This window comes from Pollachius pollachius, assembly GCF_949987615.1.
Source record: "Pollachius pollachius genome assembly, chromosome: 15".
NCBI lineage: Eukaryota > Metazoa > Chordata > Actinopteri > Gadiformes > Gadidae > Pollachius > Pollachius pollachius.
This window is the reverse complement of record NC_136948.1, coordinates 13,256,264-13,280,140: the sequence shown is the minus strand read 5'-3', so window position 1 is coordinate 13,280,140 and position 23,877 is coordinate 13,256,264. Positions and strand designations below refer to the sequence as shown.

General features: G+C 44.9%; 1 protein-coding gene across 1 annotated transcript; it reads right to left on the bottom strand.

Moving 5' to 3' along the window:
• Positions 1–7,132: 7,132 nt before the first annotated feature.
• LOC307087288 (RAS guanyl-releasing protein 1-like) lies at positions 7,133–23,538 on the bottom strand. Its single transcript, XM_079752808.1, has 18 exons — positions 23,456–23,538; positions 23,151–23,359; positions 22,105–22,286; positions 18,372–18,474; positions 17,015–17,077; positions 16,773–16,904; positions 16,137–16,287; positions 15,510–15,683; positions 14,592–14,708; positions 14,157–14,432; positions 13,703–13,783; positions 13,320–13,424; positions 12,992–13,101; positions 12,289–12,433; positions 11,810–11,846; positions 11,226–11,357; positions 10,471–10,835; positions 7,133–8,967 (listed from the first exon to the last, which is right to left on the bottom strand). Exons 2-18 carry the CDS (start codon positions 23,342–23,344, stop codon positions 8,833–8,835), a joined length of 2,502 nt encoding a protein of 833 aa, XP_079608934.1. The 5' UTR covers positions 23,345–23,359; positions 23,456–23,538; the 3' UTR covers positions 7,133–8,832.
• Between the last annotated feature and the right edge of the window lie 339 nt (positions 23,539–23,877).

Genomic DNA, 23,877 nt, shown 5'->3' with positions numbered 1-23,877 from the left:
TAGTATTAATCAATTAGTATTATTCATCAAAGTCATGAGCGCCGACGCATCACGCCAGGGGCCGCCTGAACCATCGTCTCACCCTATCTCAGCAGCAAAACATTTGCCTGCTTTATAAAATTACGTCTATTTAAAAAAGCTGGAGAGATTTGGGAGGATTAGCACAGCTGCCAGCTGTCAAAGTCGCCTCAGTTCCACTGGAAGTGCTCTAAAATGGAGGTCATGTCACATCCATTAATTATATGTCCCCAAATAATTGTGTATAGGGTTTATACATCGTGACGTCACGTTGCAAAGACGTATGACAACTATAGGAGCATCCCATGGTGCACTCTGATGCAGAAACCCTACTACAGCATAATTATTGCACATAGCAACCAGCAATAAAATGACCAAACCCCCGGATGATGATGTGCCCAGGTCACGTGACTTTCTGTCTGCGACATTCCAATTTTAACATAGTTTGGCTTTAAAATGGGTTTTGTTAAAATTTCTATATCAGCGTCCTATTACAAACTGCGTGATCTACATAATACGTGTTAGACGCATTGCGGTCAACGAGACTGGCGGCATCACGCCTGGGCCTTATAAAGGGAGGAAGTTGAATGGAGTCAAGGGAGCTCTATTTAAAGAGTTGTGATTTCAATCAGAATCACTGTTAAATGTTCCTGGGAGGGTTTTTCTAATTAAAAGACGGAGCAAAAAGCAGCGGGAGACACTTAATGTGTTTGAGCTCTGTGTTTTCTGTACGTCCACAGTTGTACGTAGGCCATTTTTTTAACAAATGAGAAGTTTCTTGATGTGGAAAATTACAATTCCTCAGTCAAACCCTGCCAAGAATATATTTGGGAGATTCAGATATAAACCAATACTTTTTCAATCCTCCTTGGTTGACATAAAAATGTATCCATGGCTAAGGTCAAGCGTAACGCCTGAGGTGGGGGTGACTAAAAACCACACTATTCAAAGTCTTAGAATATGGCCTCTGGTTTGCTTCAGTGCCAAATAACAACCACAACCAGTAATCCTACAGCAGTCCTCCGAAAGAATAAGAGTATAGTAGCTAATTGTTTATCCAATTTATTTCAACATAACAGAGAGAGAGCGAGAGAGAGAGAGAGAGAGAAATCACGCACGCCTAATATGTTCTTACCTTCAGGGCAATGCATCATCAACACTGGACAGTAGGTGGTTTGGGTGTGAGGCGCAGTGTGTAGTGGTAGGGACGTGACCACAACACACTCAACAGGCCTGCAAGCCCTCGCTCACTCCATTCCAGCCTGCTGTCAAGAGAGGGAGGGAGCAGTGCTTAGGGTGGTCGGCTATCTGCTGCCGCCAGCAGCTCAACGGGCGCTTCTCTTCATGGAGACCTGGGGCCGTCTCTAAAGCTGGGGTAGTGGATGGACTCAGGGTCCCAACACTGCTTATTTCTGCTCCTCTCTCTCTCTCCATCTGGTTTGATCACTTGTTCTCTCTATCGCTCTGTCTCATCCCTTGTATTTCTTCTGCCAGAAAAGCAATAAAACGGTATAGGCCTGAAAAACGAAAAACATTTTCTATTTATTTTGCAAGTAAGACAGTTCTGACGCCATCCCGGGCACAGTTCCTTCCCATTCCAGGGTTGTCGTGTTGGACTCCGGTGAAATCACAGGAGGTGCCAAGTGGCTGCCGTATTGAAAGCCGATAGTGCTTTAACTCTGCCCTGTCTTTAGCCTCATTAAGCAGAATAACCCTTGCTGGCAGGGAGACACCAAACAACACCCTGTTCAGCCTGGCATCCATTCTACCCCATTACAGTGCGCTATTTCCATCTCACGCACAACTCATCCTATTTCTAAAAGGCTGTGTTTCTGAAGCATGCCACAGTCATTGCGTATCATTTATAGAATGTGTCAGCTTGTTGTATGCGTGATGTATTCACCCAGAAGATGCAGTTCAGCAGTTTGTCGGTTGGTTGATGGCTGTGCACAGTGAACAACACACATTTCAACAAGCTAATTTGATCTGGAGACATGGCGCTACAGAATGAGGCCATACTAATGATAGGTTGGGTTTAATGGCTTAAAATGTCTGAAAATAGGCCAGTGAGCGGAACAATATACACAACGTTAAAGCAGGAAAATAAATGTGCTGCTTTAATTGTGATTAACATGCTCAAATCGAGTATTTTTGATTTGGTTACTATATGAAGTGATTATAGTCCTTCTTAATGTATACATTGTTCTGCTGGCATTACATTTAGTATCATTATTTCATTGCAAATTGGCAGCTGTGATATTGGTTTCCGAAACAGTGCGTCCATGTTTATTAAGCAGATACAAAGCAATATGAGCAGGTTTGGCTAATTTGGACAAATCACTAAATGATTCAAGGGAAATAATGGCAAAGACATTTGTTTCTTGTACTGTGGATTGTATGTGAGGTGTGTATGTGGATTGTGTTGTGTGTATAACTCAACGTATCAAACCCATAAGCATGGGTTTCCTTGTTGGAGGCAGCAGCGTTTGGGTTCCGTAATTGCTTCAATAAAACCGGGTTTTCAGCGTCCGAGTCTGAGTCAGGCACGCAGTTCAAAGGGCTTACTTCCAAATGCTCAGTGCATTTCTCCCCGACTCCCCCTCCTTCATCATATTCTTCTCGCTGTGTTTCTTGTAGCTGCGGTGCTATGACTCCCATCCCTTTAACAGCATGCCCTGCCTGTTACAGAAGATTGGCTGGGCTTCTGTTTGAGAGCTTCTGCCGGCACAGCACCGCTGTGACACTTGTCCCCACTTTATTGTCATCTAGCTTCACTCCAGGCTTCTCTTCTTATTACCCGTCTGTTCCTCTCCTCTCCCCCTCAAAAGGTCCCCCCGCCTAGGGCTACATTTTCCCTTTCCCTTCAAAATTAAATTGGCATTCAACGCCCTCCTCACAATCTTTGCTAATTCTCCTCTCTAACGCCACAGGACACTCAATGTCGAACCGCCCCAGAGAGAGAGAGGCTCTGAAGCTTTTCCATTGTGCATTCTTATCTTGTAAGAACGGCTATTGTATCTTGTGGTTTTCTGCCACGGCGCTCCGAGAGTTAGGTGAGACGTCAAAGTCAGAGTTCTTCTGCGAGGAGGAGGGCGAAGGGGTGAGCAACACAAGGGGCGCTTCTCACCAGGACAACCATGATCCAGATCCACGGTCCATATTAAGGCCCATATCCGTACACCTGAACCACTAGTTGCATGGAAATACATGTGACGTAGCTCATGTATTTCTCTGGTCCAGGTGAACGACAATTGACAGCAATGGCGTCATCCAAACCCACAGTACTGGGGGGTGGAAGGAGTTGGAGATGCGTGTTTAACTATCTGCTTGAATCATTTCATGAACATGTTGGGTGTTACAGGGGCACGGGCCAAAAGGTCACACTGAGACCCCCGTGGTGCGAAGGGGCAGGTGGTTTAGGGTGTGGCTCTTGGCACCCAATCACAAGACAGATGGGTTAGTGGCAGGTGTTCTCAATTACCAATTACTGTCCACTCCAATAGCTGCCCCTAAAGGAGAGTTTGGCGTTGGAACCAGAGACCAGAAACTCGGGGGCGTTGGAACGGGGGAAGCTGCTGGAAAACACGGTATGAGAATTTAATTTTGGACAGACTTTGTCGGTGCTAATAAACTGAACGCCTTGGGCTGCCAACAAAGAGTCTTCTCCTTTACAACCTTGTTTTCTTGGGGGATGGAGATGACGGCGGTAGTCTTCAGACAATACAGAATGTGGAAGGGAGAGGTTGGAGTTCTCAATGAAGGCAAGCTGACGGCTGGCCAACAACACAAACCTTGAGAATGCACACAAGGGGGCTTATGTCCTTACCTGTAGGGGTCCTGCGTGGGTTTACCATCTTCAAGGATTTGCACACGTCTGCCGGGCCAAGGTGTTTTCAGTGGGCTCACATCCAGACCCTCATTTGCAGACGTAAGCCTTGGGTCTTGAGTGTGAATACAAAGTGTACAGGGCTAAATGTCCTCAATAGCCTTGCTTTTACCTTTGTACTCGGGAGTTCTTAATCCCCTATCCCCTTGTGTGTCAGGTAATGGCGGCGTGTTGAGAAGACTGTATTCTCTCCCTATAATTGTTGCTTTGGTCTTCAAATCTCACGCTGTGATTTTTGCAGCTGGTGGTAATGCATGGTAATGATTTCCCCCCTCACCCATGGCTTCTGATTTGGAGATGTTTAAGGTTGTTGTTGTTGTTGTTGTTGTTGTTGTATAACTTAAGTTACCAACAGACCCCTCGCCCCAGCAAGGGGGAAATAAAACAAGCGACAACACTACGAGTTGTTTGTGCCATTATCCACCAGTGAAATCGTTGTTGTGTTTATCTTTCATTACCACTGCCTAAAAGCCAGTTTGCTAATTGTACCACCTTGTGACTGAATGCGCAGTGGAAGTTATCAGCTACTTACTTCTGGCTCACTTTAATCGCTTACGGTTTGAAAAGGATAATAAATAACTGCCCAGCTGTGATCTCATTCTAATTACATGTACTGCCAATAATTGCAGGAACATGCAGCGCCTGCGCCTGAGCTCGCTAGTATACACAGCCTGCCAGGATGAGTGACTTCTCAAAGAAACTACACTCACACTCTTGCAGTTAGGGGTATTATAATGTTTGGATTCAGTTTTTTAGCTCTGGCATTAACTAGTCGATTTATAATGATGGGACTCAGCAGGGAGTGAGTACATTTTCAGACCCAGAAACCAAAAAGAGAAACTAATATCTGAGATGCCATTAAGGGAAGTATCCTAAGGGCAAACACCATCAGCAATTTATTTAGATTGGTAGCTTACCATAAAATGTAAGGCTTGCTTTATGTGGGAACCGTCATCCAGTCTGCAGCGCTTGTAAAATGTTAACTAAGAGGCACATAAACAACCACAGTAATGTTGCCTTAATTGAGATTACAGTTGAATGAATGCACAAATAAAACAGCATAAATATACAGGGGGTTTTAAAGGGGGGAGCCGTAAGTATATAGCAACTAAAAGCTCAGAAATAATAGTGTGGTGTTCTTGGCAGACTGCAAGAAGACCCAGTTAGATGTATATGTCCCAACTGACATCCGCTTCAATTACAAAAAGTTTGCTGTGGCATTACCACCCACTTTTGAGGCCATTTTCCAGAGGAGTTCTGCTCCTTCAAAGGTCTCGCTCTGCATTCATTCTGCAATGCTCCTTTGGCCATCATTAGGAGGAAATGAACTTGGTGCCAATTAACACAGTGCCCATGAAACAAAGAGTGATGCTTGTGTGTGTGTGTGTGTGTGTGTGTGTGTGTGTGTGTGTGTGTGTGTGTGTGTGTGTGTGCGTGTGTGTGTGTGTGTGTGTGTGTGTGTGTGTGTGATCTTGTGCAGACATCGTGTTTTTCGCCTGTGCAATGGAAACGAGCAGAGCTGGGTGTCAGACGGTGTAGGGGTGTGTGTGTGTGTGTGTTTGTGTGTGGTTATGTGTGAGTATGTGTATGCGTGTGGGTGAGTATGTGTGTACATTGTGCCCTCTGTCCAGCAGTACTCAGCTGATACAGAACCAGTGTCGTGTTCCCTCCTCATCTTTCTCTAATTAGTTTCCCGAAAATCTGTTCATTACACTGAGAGAAGGAATGCTTAACTTATGGATATCTCACAGTGACCCAGATCCACAGGGTATAACGTTGTCTGGCTGATAAATGATCTTCATCTGCCTGCAGTAATTAAGGTGACATTTAACATGTCAGATTGCCCCTATGCTAATTCTGTGTTATAGATACATGAGGCATATTTGTCTGCTTAACAAGTTCCTCACACACATACACTCTACATACATTCATTTATTCCTTCATACATACACTCTTTCATTCATACATACATACACACATACACACACATACAGACATACATACATAGATACAGAAATTAATTTATTCATGCATACATACATTCATAAATACATAGATATATTCATACATACATACATACATACATACATACATACATACATACATACATACATACATACATACATACTTAAATTAATTTATTCATACACACATACATATATACACATACATACACCCATAGATAAATACATACACACACGCATACACATATACATACATCTGTGTTTCAGCTCCATGGCTTCACATGCATCACTGTTATCATGTTTGAGTTCCATAATCAAATATCGGCCGCAATTAGTCGCATGTCGATGTAATCCATCTACCTTCAATCTACTGTTATTTAATCAGGGTATTGTCAGGGGTTTTATCCCAGTGGCTCTCTGTATCGGGCCAGCCTTGATGTCAGACAGCACCGGGCTTATTGCAGAGCCACTCAAGGCTTCTGTTTCCCTGTGGCTGGGTGTCGCATTCAAACATTGGAGTAAATTAGCTGTCACCAACGCTTGGCTTGAAAGCTGCTGTTATGCCACAGGAATTATTTAGTCTTCGGCCTCGCTGCAGTTTTTCCTCCTTTTCTTTTATTCCCACGTAGCACAGTAGCCTGTTGGCATTTATAGATCAAACAGCCACAACGCGTTGCCTAGGGGGCCAATTTAAATTGGCTTGATCTCCGGATTTTCTTATAGAGAAGAGTTGAAGTGTCAAAAAAGTGTGTATGTATATGTGTATATATGTATATATATATGTGTGTGTGTGTTTATATATGTGTGTGTGTGTGTGTGTATATATATATATATATATATATATGTGTGTGTGTGTGTGTGTGTGTGTGTGTGTGTGTGTGTGTGTGTGTGTGCATATATATATATATATATATATATATATAAAAATCTATATTACAGCGTGCAACATGTAATTACTGCAGGAACCACCGAGCTGCTTAATGCTGTCAGAGTAAGAATGCGCTGAAGACGGCCTAAGACCTTAATTGTGCCATTTCTGCTCACTTTTCTTTCCAAGGCAAATTACTTCTCATTATTCACAAGTAAACAAGCTGCGGATACGACAAACACAAATACCACTTTTGATTTGTGAAATAATCAAATGATTGTTTTGGTTCCATACAATATATTAAACAAACAAGTGAAATTAATTTGACAATGGGTCACCTCGATCTGTTGTTTAATGCACAGGCTAAATCTTAAGAATACATTCATATTTAAGCCATACAACAAAGTTTAACCAGAAACAGAGTGTACTGTGTTGTAATGAGTCTGAGATCGACTATTAGACAGGAGACGTTAATCACACTAAATTAATTAGTGAACAACATTTGGAGAACTTCACTTTGCCGTCCAAACTGTTGAATTCTTTACAACAAATAGATGAAAATCCCACATCATAGAGCATAAAGTGATGCAGCAGTGATCCCTGGTGGTGTTTCAAAGTAGCAAAGGCCAACATATTGTATAATGTATTTATTACAATAGCAGAACACACAGAGCAACAATGTAAAACATGATTGATGACATTCAGAAGGACTCCATTGACAGGACCAAATACTAGCTGTGTCTCATTATTTACAGGACATTTCAAACTATTGCATTTGCTTCACAGGATAGAATACACCATTTGCTACTGCAATGCTACAAAGAAACTGACAGTGAAGAGAGGTGCACGTAAGATAAGAAAAAATACTGCAAGACACAAAACCATAAATAGCTCAATAAGTATACCAATAAAAAAAACTTTATTAGAATAATAAACAATGTAGTGTTTCAAACAATAAATATCAGCGTAAGCACTGAAGTGAGTACTTTTACATGTAGACATGTATATATATTGATGAAAATTATTTACATGCTGAAGAGGCAACTACAACTAATACCACATTAGGTGTATCGCCACTGTCCAGTTTATAGTGCCTTTACTTCAGGACTTAAAAAGGCTCTCTCACAGTGTAACCACCATCCTGAACCAAATACCAGCAAAGAACATTATAATTTCCATTTTAATGTTACAATTCTGTTAAACTGATCCTAATACTGCTTGACAGAAGCCCCATTTGAGGCCAACTTCTGCTAACATTCGTCCTCCCTTTAAATGGCTTACCCTAAATGTAGAAAGGTTGACCATGTAAATATGAATGAATTGGCTGTAGGTTGTTGCTTCATCGAAATGCAGATTGTCTTGTACTTGCGCTAGGAAGTAGCTTGTTGATTCCTTAATAAAGGGAATTGTTTTTTCCAATCTGATCCCTGGCTCGTTCAATCCCTGGTACGTCTAATCCTGATCCCTGCAACCTTACTTGGTAGACACCACTGTTGGTGTGTGTGTGCTAGTGTGTGTGTGTGGGTGGGTTTCAAGTCTATGTTTGTGTGTGTGTGAGTGTGGGTCCATCGTGTGTTTGTGTGTGTGTTTGTCCAGCGTGTTTATGTGTATGTGTGTGCATGTGCTTCAACTTGACAAGAAAAACACTAAATAAATGCAGTTATCATCACACTTCTACAGCGGGGCCAACCTCTCCTCACCCCCCCATAGCGATTCATTCCTTAGTCATATAAAGTCACCCATATCAATATCTAAGATGAGCGTTAACAGACTGCCTAAACACGAGACAACCTGGCATGCACACACGAACACCAACGCCCGGGAGGCGGCAGTACGGCCGATCTATAAAGTCACGTGACTCCATTGATCCGGGGCCGCGACGGAACGGCTCGGAGCGTCTCCAGCCTCTGCCCTTCTGCCCCGCAGAAACCCCCCGTTGCCCGGCAACAGGCGGATGCTCGGCGTCCGATATGCAGCAGAGGGAAGCAGTCAGAGGCTGGCGGGCCGGGTTCTCCTTCAGGGCCCGCAGGTCTGAGGGCCCTTGTGTGGGACGCCGGCGGCGGTCCCTCAACAGGAGGGGTGGCGGCCCGGCGCGGCTAGGAGGACGAGTCCTCCTCCACGCGGTGCAGGGCGTTCCTCCGGAGCAGCGTCTGCAGCGCCTGCACCTCCCGCTCCGTGTCCCTCAGCCTTCTGCGTAACGTGTCGTTGGTCTCCTGCAGCTTGTGGTTCTCCTGGAGACACACGCAGCAGGGCGGGACGGTCAGGGCCTTTACCTTTGGGTATGCATGTGCTTTATATGGGTGGCCCCGGCCTTTGACCTTAGCTGGGCCCCGACATTTAGATGAGTCGAACCACAACCTTTGACCCAAGGTGAATCACAACCCTCGACCTTAGGTGAGCCATAACCTTTGACCTTAGGTGAACCACTTCATTGTCATCAAGACTTTCACAGACTACCTCATATGCAAACGATATAACGTTTATAAATGCACATGCAGGGGCTGAGCCAAGAGTGCCTTGCCTCTGACTATTCCTATTACTGCAGGAACGTCAGCAATGCTGCCGATGCTTCCAGTGTTTTTGTGATTTTTTTTTTGTGATTTTTGCAGTTGCAGTATGTTTCCATTGATGTTTTGTAAACACAAAACATCAATGGAAACATATGATGGAATGCACAATGCAAAACTCTTTTTTAAATAACAACCCATAATAACATTTTACTAAAAAGTATTAATAATTGTCAATGACCTCTATATATATTAATAGAATAATATAATAATTAATAGAAACAATATATATATATATATATATATATATATATATATATATATATATATATATATATATATATATATATATATATATATATATATATATATATATTGTTTCTATTATTGTAAATTTAACTTCAGGAAACAAATCCTACATACAGTACCTTCATGTACCACCTGTGGTTGCCCATACCACAGGTGGAAAAACACTGCTGTAGATGTCAGACATTATAGAATGAAATATAATCATATTGTAGGACGTTCAGTTCCAGTTCTTTAGTTTGTGTGGAGCAGTTCCCTGTTTCAGAATAGAATAAGAAGTTCATGCCTCTCGTTCTTTCTGCATTGATATACTACATAGGCTACGCTTACAATGGAAAAATATATATTCTATTGGCGGAAGTTCAGTTCCGGTTCCAGCAACAGTTCAAGTTAATCCGCTCGTCTGCCGTAGTTCCCTGTTCCTGTCCCCCGCCACATGTCACCAAAAGCAGAACATCTTTGTTCCAGAAAGCACACAAACCATGCTGCAAACCACACAGGTTTACTTTCCTATATAGGGTTACACATACACACGTAAAACACTTCACTCACCTAAAGTACATTTAGATGACTCTATCCACAGCGACTTACAACGGTTCATACATTCATACACCGACGGCAGTGTCGACCATGCATGGCGAAGGCCAGCTCGTCGTGAGCAGTTAGGGTGAGGTGTCAGGGACACCTCGACACCCCTGGGGGGACACAGCCGGGGATCGAGGTCAACATTATCTACCTCCTGAGCTAAGCCGAAATAAGCGACCTACACCTCTATTTACGTACACACACACACACACACACACACACACACACACACACACACACACACACACACACACACACACACACACACACACACACACACACACACACACACACACACACAACCACACTGTAGGCCGTCAGCGAGCTGGGTCTCACCGTCTCCAGCTCCTCCACGCCCAGCTTGTGGCCCTCCTGCTCCGGGGACCGCTGCACGGTGGACGCCCGGTTCTCCCACTTGGCGTAGGAGCGCTTCTTACGCTGCGGCACGGGGCTGGGGCAGGGGGGAAGGGCGGGTGGGGTGGGCAACAGGAAGTACGGCTGAGGGCGGCCGCCGTCGGCCGGGGGGGAGGTGGCCGTGGTGGCGGCGGCGGAGGTGATGGAGGAGAGGGAGGGCCACTCTGTTTGGGTGCCACTGTGGACCCTCTGGTGCCTCAGTATCAGCGGGCGAAGCTGCACCGGGGACCCCGGGCTCCACTCCCGGGTCTCGTCTGGCGGGTAGGGGAAGGGCCCGTCCTCCGAGCCTGGGGCGAGACGCAGAAGGTGAACTTCATGCACTTTGAACGGGGACTCTAGCTTTAACACAACGGGGGACGCTTTAAAAGGTACAGGTGGTATACGTGTCATATTTAATGCATCATTCAAAATATTGAACACTATTTCGATTTTGTTTGCTTAATCATTTACTTTTTTTCTTTTTTTACAATTGAAGGATTTTTTAAATTAATTTTTTTACTACTTTTCTGCCACCAGGTGGCACTAACCACTAACTTGTATCTACTGATTAATGCCAGCTGGATGACACTAGCCTAGCTCTCCAACATTTCACACTTGTGTCTGATTTTTTATTTTGTGAGTTTTTGTTTGTGTATCTTTTGTGCGCCCCACATCCACGGCAACACCACTTCACCTACCTTCCGGGACCCCTGTTGTTACAGGGGTCAGGCTGGGGCTGGGGCTGTCACTTGCACACGGCCCTTTCGCGTTCTTCTTGCACTCGAAGGCCACCTGGTCCTTGCACAGCTTGTGACAGTTCATCCCACAGTCTGTGCAGCCAAAGGAATGCAAACAAGTTAGAGCAAGCACAGAAGCCCTAGGTTCAGCAGCATGCATGCACATGCACATCACATGTTAACCGAAAGTTAATAGTGCACACTGCAACACGAAACCATTCTCCTTTGCCTGCCTGCTGCCGTGTCAAGACAAACGTTTTGGGGGCAAAAATTGAGTAATAGAAAAAACGATGTGGTCGGGTCTGCAGAGAGTGTTTCTTAGATGTGCAGCTAATGTTTGCTATAAAAGTGTGCAAAAGAGAAACCACATGCTGTTCCCTGCCCTTAAGGTATCCCCCCCCGCCCCTCTACCTGCGTCTTGGTTTCGACATGCAGTTGTGTGAACTCTCGGTGTCTGATCTGTGGCCAACTGATGACAGCAAACAGAACAGTATTCTAGTAGTTGGTTGTCTTGAGCAACATTGATGCAATAACGTGATAGTTACCTTTGCATCTGTAGCCTTGTTTAATGACGCCCCACAACTGGAAGGAGGAGGAGGAAGGTGCAACATTTGTTTAAGATAGCAGTCAGACAATATACAGTAAGGGATGTTTTAATGCTTTACGTTATCAAAACACAAACATAAACCAAAAATGAATGAATATCTGTTTAATTAATTTAGAGAGAGAGAGAGACAGAGAGAGATGTAGAGATAGATAGAGAGAGCAAGAGAGAGAAAGAGAGACAGACAGACAGAAAGAAAGAGAGAGAGAGAGAGTTGGAGAGAGAGAGAGAAGAGAGAGAGAGAGAGAGGCAGAGACAGAGACAGAGAGAGAGAGAGAAAGAGAGAGAGACACAGAAAGATAAATTGAGACAAAGAGTGAGAGAGAGCGCGAGAGAGAACTTCCTCAGAGCTATTAATGATCTACTCATGCATGCTGGTTGTCACAAACATCTTTGTGTTCGTTTTTGCAGTGGACTCACGAATCCTGAACAGTTGTCACAGAAGGTGGGCTTCATGTACGTGGTCTCCTGGAAGTTGTGGACGAAGCCCAGGCCCAGCTTGGAGCAGATGACACTGGCTCTCATGAAGTAGGCGGTGATCTCATCTCGGCTGATGAGGCCTTCCCTGGACAACCACAAAATGTTAGCATTCACCATGAAGTCCACTATCGATAGCAGCTAATCCTAGCTAGCAATTCTTTAGGACAAATCAGAGGACATATTTTAGATCAAATTTTATTGAGGACAGAAAAGTGTACTCTATATAAAACAGGTACTTCAGTTCGGATTTATTGCACATTATCATTAATTGCATTGCTCACTTTCTGCCCCTCGCGCAATACCCTCCTGATTAGGTTTCCACTAATCTGTCCCCCTTCATGTTGGATTTGCACTCCAGAGCAGCATGTCGCGGTGTAAAGCCTTCACCGCGATCAGCACATGTGCAGCACCCTCCACCCAGAGCTTGCATGAGAGCGGCGGAGCTGCCGTCAACAGGTGCTGAGAATGCTAAGTTGGGGTGCCTTTTTGATGTTCCTTTACTTCCTGTTGCTTCACTCCACGCTACAGATTTAACTTCGGTTTCCTCTAAGACAGACCTCCAGACGAGTGAATACACACACAGACAGACACAGACGGACAACGTGACCCGTCGGGCCCTATGTGGGGCAACAGCGACACTTACTTCTCTTTGTCCATGACACAGAAGGAGAAGGGAAAGCTGGCTGCAATTTTCTCAAAGTCCTCCTGGCAGATGAAGCCGTTCTGGTCGTGGTCGTAGTTCTTGAAAACGGACTGTGTGGAGAAACACGCGCGTGTCAAAGGGGCCACTGTCATTCTACTCTGTGAATCGTCTGCGTAACAATGGCTCCCAAACACAGAGCACATGTGCGCTCAATTCTCGACACGGCCGAACCCGAGGGCAGCCCAATGGTTTGGTGAAATGATTGCGCTTATGCAACCAACATCACCGGGCTATTGTTGCTTCAGCGGGGGGAAAACGAGGCACTCACGTCCACCATTCTCTGCACATGTTTGCTGATGGTCCGCGGGTCTGGTTTGGGGGCCACTCCTGGAGCCCAGTCCACTACCATTGGGGGTCTAGATGGCGTGACGGGCTGAGGGACAAAACAACCAAAACCCATCAACCCCCAAGCGACACAAAACCCATTCATCGCCCCAACCTTGAGCAGGTGAACAAACCGTTCGTTATTTTCTGTTGTTAATAGAACACAATTTGGAATCATTATATTGTACTGAATCCAGCCTCACAAAGAAAAACAACACAATGCACCACACAGTGAGGTTTGGAGCAGAATAATCAGCCCTTGTTTTACAGATGGCAGGAGAAGAAGATGGAGGGTGAGCGGGGCGGCTGCTGGTGTCTGGGACTCACGGGCGCCTTGCAGTTCTTGGGCTCTCTTGCGTAGGACAGCTCGTAAATGTCATCCTCTGTGTAGTACAGGTCCAGGGACAGCTGGGGGGCCACAGAGGTTATCAAGTTTATCGAGTTGAACCAGAGGGAGTACTTTAGGGTACTGAAACATCGCTGTCGCTCGAGCCTCGCCTAAAGCACAACCCTTAAGGCCAAACTAACTGTGTGCTTCCGAGTGTTGAAACTAAACCAAAATCCATTCTATCTATTCAACACAAAACTCACACATATTACCTCTATTATCGATTCCATACTACCTAATCCCTATCACCCAAAGCAGTGAAAGCAACAACACTAACAGGCAGGTAGGAGTGAAGGCTTCTCGCTCTCGTCGGGACACAAACCGAGGAACCATCTCGTCCCTTGACCACTGAACAACCGAACATCCACCCCCCCACTCCACGGGCCGGCCTACCGTGAGCAGGTGCACCAGGTCCTTGTTGGCGTCCAGGCGCGGCGGGGTCTGCTGCAGCTGGATCAGCTCGTGGATGTGGCTGTAGAGCGCCTGCAGCTTCTGCACGTTCACCTTGTCGTCCTCCACATAGTCCGACATGGCCTCGTTGACGGAGATCAGGTCCTTCAGGTGCACGCCCAGTATGGGGATCTTGAAACCTGCACACCTGCCGTAGGCCTGTCTATAGTTGTCATAGTTCCTACAGGACGACAGCAGGTCTGTCATCTCATTCAGGACCTAGTGACACCGACACCGTTGTTTGAGTGAGTTGGCTCATTGGCCATTCGTTGTTTGATTTCTTTCAGATGAAAAAAAGCTCATTTGGTCCATTTGTTCTCTGAGGTAAATCCACACATTTGTTTGAGGATGTATTGGTGACTGTGATCGGCGGTGTACCTTTGTGACCTCGCTGGGTACGTGTGCGCTCGTGTCCTTCAGCCTGGAGATGGAACTGTGACACAGGCCTCCCACCACCGCCATTAGTGTGTTGAAGTTGAGAATAAGATGGAGGCACTGGTAATTACATGTGGACAACACACACACACACACACACACACACACACACACACACACACACACACACACACACACACACACACACACACACACACACACACACAAACAAACTCTGACTAGGTAGTTGCATAATCAACCAACATGTCGTTACATAAGCCACTTAAAGTACTGGCTGCTTTCTACTGAATTGCCCATCGCATTTAATAAATATATATATATACCGATTTTTCATTTTTTGGGGGGGGGGAGAGCTTTTGAGTGTCTTTCCTGCTCTCTTATTGACGCTACACTCAGAGCGCTAAAATCTTTTCAACAGCTCTGAGTGGGCTGTAGTGGGCAGAACCCGACCGCACTGGCAAACTACTGCAGGGGATAAGCCAGATGAAAATAATGTGATAGCCGGCCATACTCATGAAACAAAGGGGTCATCGTCACCTGTATCCATATCCGTTACCATGGCATCCATAACCACTCAGCTTGGCTCATCTTATTCCTAACTACTAATGTGCATGTTTGAATGAACGGGGCTGGCTTTGACTCTCTCAAAGCGCATGCTACGACGTACTCCTGCTATTATACGACTCTTAAAATAGCTTGTCACTTGGGGTGCTGGGGAATCATTACCAACCCTATAATCTGCCACGCTCTTTTCACTACGCGGGTTGCGACCGAGGGTCTTCGACGCGAAACTGACATACGGTGTGTGGAAACAGGTGTAGGCCGTGAGCGCCCTCTTTCACATGCAACGCAGCAGACAGGAAAAGAAACTACAATGAGGTTTGCTTGAAGGCAGCGTACCTTGGCCACGTGAATAAACTTGGTGAAAACCTCCGCTCTCAGCTGAGCTGTAGGCCTGCTCAGCACCATGAGCTGCACCCACTGGGAGATACCATTACACAGAGCGATGGAACGTTCCATGGCGGGGATGTCCTTCATGCAGCAGCTGCGGATGTAGCTCTGGTAGTCGACAAACTGGAACAAAATGAAAATAAAACACTGGGTGTTTTACCAGCTGCCTGGAAATGCAATACAGTGGTTGTTTCTGATTCCAATCAGCCAGTCGCAAGCCGGTTGCACTTCTGACTACCTCTTGACATATGGATGATGTTGCTTTTCCTGTGGTTTGACAAACTTGTCTAGAACTTTTAAGTCCATTACAAAATAGCCTCGACCTAAACCACAACTTTGAGATCGATATCAAAATGACAGGGACATCAGTGACGCTCCACATCGCAACTAAGTAAAAGTAAACAAAACCAGTAAACAAGAAAGTATATTTTGGTATCTGGAACAAAGGTGAGGGGTAATCTTTATGAAAACCACATTCTATTTATAGCATGTAATACCCGATCATTTCCATAGAAAGTGTATAGAAAAGCCATAGAAAAGCCGACTATGTGGTAGCAAAAATGTGGGTATACTCACAGATATCCTGCAGAAGGACTTGAACTCCAGGAAGGTGAGGTGTTCAGCCAACTCGATGGGCTCCAGGTGGTCGAAGAGAAGAGATACCTTCCTCTTCTTGCTGCAGTTTGCCTTAATCTTCTGGCTGGCCTTCAACGACCAGTCTCGCTCCCTTCGCACACACAGCGACTACAAATCAAGAAGGGTCCTGCCATGCCGCACTGACCACTCGGTTGTGTGGGAAAGGGCCCGCGCTAGGTTAGGAAACGTTCACACTGCTATTCTACTGAGATGTTCTCATCTTTAGAGCCCTTTTGTCCATCAACTGTGTGTGACTTTGTGTGTCTGTGTGTGTGTGTGTGTGTGTGTGTGTGTGTGTGTATGCATGTCATTGTATTTGTCTGTATTCTTTTAAACAGCACTAGAGAAAGAAATCGAGCTTGTTCAAATTGGCATAAAAGGTACTATATAGACCAAAACTAGTTAAACCTTGCATTACAGTTAAAAGGCTGACATTTTTCAGTAGATAAATCTTCACACATTTGTATCATATTTGTTTAGTTAAAGTTGGCAAACAGTTATTTTAATTAAATATCTGTCCTCGACTACATGGCAGATCTCCAGTAGGTGGAACCTCCTTAGTTCTGTAGAACTCACATCCACTTGGTCTCCAGGAGTGGAGCCAAATGATCCTGTCCCAGGTCTCGGATCAGCTCCTGGAACTGCTCCAGGCTGTCGGACAGGCTGCTGTGCAACCGGAACATCATCCAGAACTCCTGGATCCAGAACCTAGACGGGGCCCGTTTCATGTTAGACCGATAAACCACCATGACCTTCTCTGAACACCATCAGCGACACATCTGGAGATGATCGACCGTCATAAGAGCACGGGCACCCACCTGATCAGGTAGCATATCCTCTGGCACTCGGCGGGCTGTTCGTTGTCCATCGCCGTTTTGAACGTAACCATGGAAGTTAAGGAAGGAATCACAGAGGAATTGCTGTGACGCGTGTCGCTGTTCCCTCGGCTGTTTCGACTCATTACTCAGCATGGCTAATCGTTCAAATATAAAGAACAAGCCAAAACTCCGACCGGACATGAGGTTCCGTCGTGAAGGTTAGACGTAGAAGCGTCCAAAAGAGATACTGCTTTGCATTCTGCATTTGCATGATACAGCCTTAATCTGGAATAAACACACTGGAACGAGGACACTCAAGGCCTTATCCCATCTTACACTCCATGTCATAAGCACTTCAAAACGATCGGACCGCTAAGGCGACCGCCCGTTGATCGGAGACTCTCAACCATTTACTTTCCCTACAAAACACGTGTTTAAAAATACCCTGACACCGTGGCTCTCGATTGGCAGGAATCAGCTTGAAGGGATGCGCACATGAGAGAAGAAAAAAAGCTAATTGCGTCATGAGAGCAGAAGTACTGCCTACGCCTTTCCTGGTTGTCAGTCTGCCATGCAGGCTGCTTACTGGCCCCCATAGTCTCTCTTCTTGATCAGCCTGTTCATCGTCTTTCTGTCCCGGGCTATAGATTGAGGAGGGTTGGATAGAGCTAAACAGGGATTTTTGGCTAACCACTGTGTTGTGGGCTAATGCAGGTTAAATACGGGCGCTGCTCGAACAGCCTTTTGAGGTCCTTGATGAAGAGTGTGATTGTGTGTAAAGGTACAGGGATGAGTGATACATTACTATGGGAACCCTGGAGGCGTACATGCGAAGGCCGGTCAAATGACCTGAGAAGGCTTTCTGAGGCCACGGCTGAATCGAAGCAATCATAGTGCACAGGCCATAAATTGAAATTATTCAATTTTTTACATCTAAATCTAAATTGAGTATTATAATTTTTCAATGGGTCATTTGAAATATTCCATAATATGGAAATCCCGGAGGACCCATTCACCTGGAACATTAGGAGACGTCCATTGGTGAGAACGGAGGGGAAAACCGAGTACTAAACACATGCGCTGTAACAATTGACAGCAATGGCTACAATCTGACGCTGCCTATCAAGTTTTCACAGCGAAAGCCACCATGGCAGATTCGCTTGTAAACCCAAGTGTGAGTTTGATAGGCCGTTGCCACTGACAACCAGATGGAACTAGCACACGACCAGGGCAGATCCAGTCCCTGGCTTTATTTCTGTACTGATACATCCACGTCAAACAGCCTGTTGCCTTCATCTAAAAATAAAGGCGATTATACATTGGATGGCATACGTTCACGGGTGATTTTTAAGGATATAGGGTTGTGAGTTTGTCCATGAGGTCGCTGGAGGACATGAGAAGACGGTGCATGGTCAGGGTAATGTTCAACAGGTGGCTGCTCCCACATACACCATCTGAGTCTGTAAAAAAAAGAGGAGAAAGATCAGCCAATCTGCTCCGTGCTAAAGAGAGCAGTGGCCATTAACCGATCACATACACATGGGTTAAATATTAACATCTCAGAAAGATGCAGCGTCTTTGCTGTGAACATGACTTGTCTGTCCCTCATTGTCTGTAGAAAGATAAAGGTCTGATTTCTTAAGTTAAGGCTCAGTTAGCCTTTACAGCCACACAGTGTCGTAAATTATACGATACTATACTTTGCTATAAATTACTAAAATATATTTGGATAAATGATATCATTAGGCCCTTTTACGATATGAAAACTTAATATATGTGTTCATATATATATATATATATATATATATATATGAACACATTGAACGATTTAATCAATCGCTAATTGATCCAAATAGTTTACTAATGAATCTTCCTCTGTCTTCTGAAGCAGAGTGTGTCCGTGCTCTTCTGAAACGCCTTGTTTTTTGAACTCCTTCATGTGTGAAAGTGCTGTGGTGAATTAAGTGCTCCAACTTAAAGGTGAGGGTCCGGCTCAGTGCTAAGTGACTGTCGGTGCTCTCAGGAGGACGTGCCTAAGTAAGTGCAGCCAAGCGCCGGGTGAGAAGACCCTTAATCGTCTAGACAGCGGGTCGTATCTTAATGCCACCAAGGACGTTACAGGTTTCCATGTTCCTTTTTTTAAACCACATCACCTTGGAAATGGCACAGATGCCATGGCAACCTGCTGGGCTTTAATCTGTTGTTATCTACATGCAGCAGGTCGTAGCAGGAGCTGACTAGTGCTGCCCTCGTATCCTGTGTCGGGGCGTGTTGCTGTTTTCGTCACGCTACCGACAGGACCTCAAGCCAGCGAATGGCGCTGACATCACCTCTCCTGGTTGTAAACACACACAAACAGTCCAGTGGCAGGTCGTGTTCTGTCCTGCCCTTTCCCACCGGATTCTTCTGAGCTGTATTCTGTCTTACTTTGTTTTTGCTGAGAAGGGGGAATTGCACGTCACAAACCCAAACATTTGTTTGTTTGTTCCTCCGAACAGTTGCCATGAAGCACAATGACGCATTTAATCAAAACTTGTCACGCAAAAATCCCTGTAAAACGTGTTTGTGTGCGGTGGTTTTGTTTCTGTTTGTTTTTGTGCGCTGGGAACAAAAGCTTTACACAAAAGCTTGTGTCCTATAGAGGGGAAAAAAGAAAAAAGTGAAACGATGCGCGAAGGCCCCACTTTGCAGCGCCAGAACAGCACGATATGAATCGGTGATAATACAAGGGAGACATTCATCACCAGGTAAACACTGAGCTTTGTTAGGTAAACAATTGCAACATTCTTTTTTTTCACAACTTTCCTTACGCACACCTTCCCTCCCTATGCCATGAGGGTTAATCACCAAAGGAAATCCCACAGCCTTTAGTCACTGGCCCGCATTAGGAAAACCATCCATCGCTATGCAAGGACAGCGGCGTGTGATAGCAAAAACACCCGTGCAGGGTGTGTTCCCGGCATAACAGTGGTGTTATCTTAGGCCTTCATCAACTGTTCCAACCTTTCCAACCCGCGTATGAGGCTTTTCCGTGTTTTGACAAGGCACCACTGGAATGGATGATCCCTTTGTTTTAAAAACACCACCCAAGTTCGACCATTATCTTCCTGCTGGTGGACAGATTTAGGGATCATGCTATCTCCACATTCACAGATAAGAACTTGGTAAAAAAAAAAAAACACATCTGGTGAGAAACCTTCAAATATAGAACAACATAGTCCCAGCGAGAGAGAGAGAGAGAGAGAGAGAGAGAGAGAGAGAAAGAGTGTGAGAAAGAGAGGAGAGAGAGCAACAGAGAGATTCAAAGAGAAAGTTCACAGAGAGAGAGAGAGATAGCAAGCAGTATATATATATATATATAGAGAGAGAGAGAGAGAGAGAAGCAGAGAGATTGAATGAGAAGGCGCACAGAGAGAGAGACAGCAAGCAATATATATAGAGAGAGTGAGAGAGAGAAAGAGAAAAAGTACAAGAGAGAGAATAGAAGAGAGAGAAAGAGAGAAAGAAAGGCAAGAGAGCAACAGAGAGATTGAAAGAGAAAGAGCAGAGAGAGAGAGAGAGAGAGAGAGAGAGAGAGAGTTGGTGATGTCAATGGCTATTGATCGCCAGTGGTAGAATGCTCTGCATTTCAAAGCGGGCCAAGCATCTAAGCATGGCCGTTTGGGGAGGCTGACCTTTGTGCCCGCGCCCCGGCTTGAAGTAGCCATTGGGTAATCCTTCAAATGGCTCCTACGTCTATGTGCTCTCACATTTGAAAAGGGGGCCATGGACCGAGAGACCTCAGGGGGGATAGCCTGTGATGTGGAGCGCGACTAGTGAGCTTGTGTTGCCTGCACTGTACACAGTATTATGGTTTAGCATCCAACCTGGCATATGTCATTAGCATGCATATACATCTTCTAATTATTTACATTATGATACATGTTAAGAAAAGATGTATTAAAAGGAAAAAAACAAATGCTACACTTTGCCTAAGTGTGTCCTTCTATGTGTTTACAATGTGCTTACAATGCACCGGCCATGTCGCGCACAGGCACGCTCGGAATACACAGCGTGGTTCCCACACGACGATGCCATTCTACCGACCGACAGATAAAACATAATTATGACATGTCACTCTATTTCCAGTCCATTGTGCCACCTCTCCGTTTCTCCCGCTTCACTTTTGTAGCCTGGCAACGGCGATTTGAAAGCTTGCCTCTTGAAAGCCATAATCACCATAAGTCTGAGAGCACTTGAGTTATCTTAGTAAAAAAAAACACGATCTACACTTGAATGATCCACTGTAGCCTTCTGCCTACTTTACTTTTTTTATTTATTTAAATGCATGATATGGCTCAATTGTCCTATGGAATCGATTTGAATCAATACCAAGGCGAATGAAGTGTACAATTCTTCGCTGTTATTACCATTAGCAGTTAAACAATCAAGAAATAAACAGCACAATTAACTTGGTACAGGTTTTACTAACAACCATAAGACAAAACCACAAAACCTTGCTTACAAATTGAACTTTTTTTTTGCTTAATTTCGGTAAAAGCGACTGCATATTCAAAACCAGAAGACACTATGTAAAGTGACCTTTAAATAGTGTTTATCTGAATGTTACAGTTTAAATACTTGAAAAGGAAGTAGTAAAAACACATGATGGAATGACCTTATTTCAACAGAATTATCATCGTCCCTTACATCCTCATTCTCAGTTTAAATATCAGTCTATTAAAGCAGACCAATTAACCGAATCTCCAACATGTCATATGAATGTTAAGGAATGGGTTAACCAAACAATTGTTGGTGATTGGCACTTGATTCTATTCTATGAACATCCTTGTACTGTACGGATTGATCACAGTACGGACAGCGATATATTGTTTATCTTTCTTGTGACAAACGTAGTTATGTAAGTCGCTTGGGATAAAAGCGTCTGCTAAATACCATAAATGTAAATGTAAAATATAATATTAAAGTGTAAGAGGGTCAAATAAAACATTTTACAGCCACACGGTATCTCCACAAACCCACCCTTCTCACCTCCCGTTCCAAGCCATCCACCAGAACAAATAAAAACAGACAGCGTGCCGTTGACGTACCAAAGGTCAGCAAGCAGGCCTGCAGGAGCTCCTCCCAGCTGGCCCCTTTGTTGAGGTGTCCCAGGGGGGGTGTGAGGCTCTTGCCCTGGGTCACCTGCTGGCCGGGGCTGGGCCGGTGGAACCTCTGAGCCAGGCCAGGAGGAGAGACCCGGGGCCTGGGGCTGGTACCCACGGTCGACCGCCTTGGGGCACAGAGAGGAGGAATCAGGCTCTAGAGAAGGTGTGTGTGTGTGTGTGTGTGTGGGTGTGTGTGTGTGTGGGTGTGTGTGTGGGTGTGTGTGTATGTGTGTTTGTGTGTTTGCGTCGGTCTGTCTGTCTCTCTGACTTGTGAGATACTTGATTAAGTGTGTTTGCAAAGTGAAAAGTGCATGTCTTAGAGAGAATAAAAATAGTTTATGACACTATTGAGAAGGAAAGATGTGTTAAATCTGAGTGTGTGTGTGTGTGTGTGTCTGTGTGCGTGCGTGCGTGCGCACGTGGGTGTTCGGGTATATTGGTTACAACTAAAAAACTATTCTGGAAACAATAATGTACATTTTAAATTGGAAACAATAGTTTACATTTTGTATCTAAAACATAAAGCTATGGTTTAAGCATCAATACTAACACATTGGAGTGGAGCTGTGCTATTCATTGTTCGCATTTCCTTCCTTTTAGCAGGGAAACATTTTTGTGCGGATATCCAGAGCTCCACTCTGAAGTGACAGGTAAGAACAACAATACAGTACACCGACTGGGATTATAAAGTGTCAATGCATGAGCATGATAAACATAGCCTACAAGTTTAGGTTTCAGAATGAGACAAATACACAAGGCTTTAACAAAAGATGTAAAACATAATTATGTCCTTTAAATTTACCATGAAAAGACGAGGAAAGCCTGCTTTTCTATACACTGTCACAAATGCAATGGCTAATTAAAAAATGTTAATGACTCTAATCACTTTAAAATCTCTGTTTATCCTCAAACATGTTCACACTCTCTCTAAACGATTTTTTTTTTGTTTTATTTTGTTTCACAAAAGTCCGATAAAAAAAATTACTTACGGGTGTTCCTTCTCCTTCCCCTCGTTTGCTGGGATATTTCCATTGGCGCTGTTGTCTTTGGACTGGCCTCCCATCGCGAGGTACTGGGCGACGAGGGGCTGCACGAGGCTGTCCATCTGGCTCCTCTTCCGCGGGTGCATTTCATAGCTCGCGCGGCTGGACGTGCGACCGTGCCCCGGCGGTGAGCTCACCATTGTTCTGACTCGTCACTGTAGAAGAGGATGAGGAGGAGGACACACATGAAGGTGCACCGCTCCGTCTGAGTGGGCGGGAAGCGCACTTGAACAAGTTGGGTGGTGACGTACGCAATTCGATGGCCATCATGTATTCCTGTGTGTGAAGTGGTGGCCGCTCATCTCTCACCGTCCATGTCTATTTCCGAGAACAGCCTACCTTATTATACATGGCTTGTTGTGTGATCAACTTTAAAAAATGTCACCTTGGTGTTTGTGTCGGATGCGTTTTCTTTGTATTGTCTATGAATTCCCCTTTATAGTCCTACATTATAAACAATTGTGTGGGCCTGTCTGAGCCTCTCTGAACAGGAAAGGGTGGTACTTCCTCTACATCTGGCAATGGCTAGACGAGCATTACCTTCAACGTGGAACTATGACATGCTCTTTGTAGGATATAGGACTGATATAAGTTTCAGGTGTAGCCTGACTCCTGTTTGAGTTCTGCTTTGAGCCTTCAACCATCTTTCAACCACATGGATTTCAAAAAACGG

Excerpts from the sequence above, each read along its gene's own strand:
- LOC307087288 (XM_079752808.1), bottom strand. The coding sequence starts at position 23,344 with ATGGTGAGCTCACCGCCGGGGCACGGTCGCACGTCCAGCCGCGCGAGC. Across the intron at positions 16,288-16,772 it reads CTCCTGGAGACCAAGTGGAT|GGAGCGAGACTGGTCGTTGA; the intron begins GTGAGTTCTACA and ends GTGTGTGCGAAG. Across the intron at positions 8,968-10,470 it reads GCGTGGAGGAGCTGGAGACG|GAGAACCACAAGCTGCAGGA; the intron begins GTGAGACCCAGC and ends GTGTGTCTCCAG.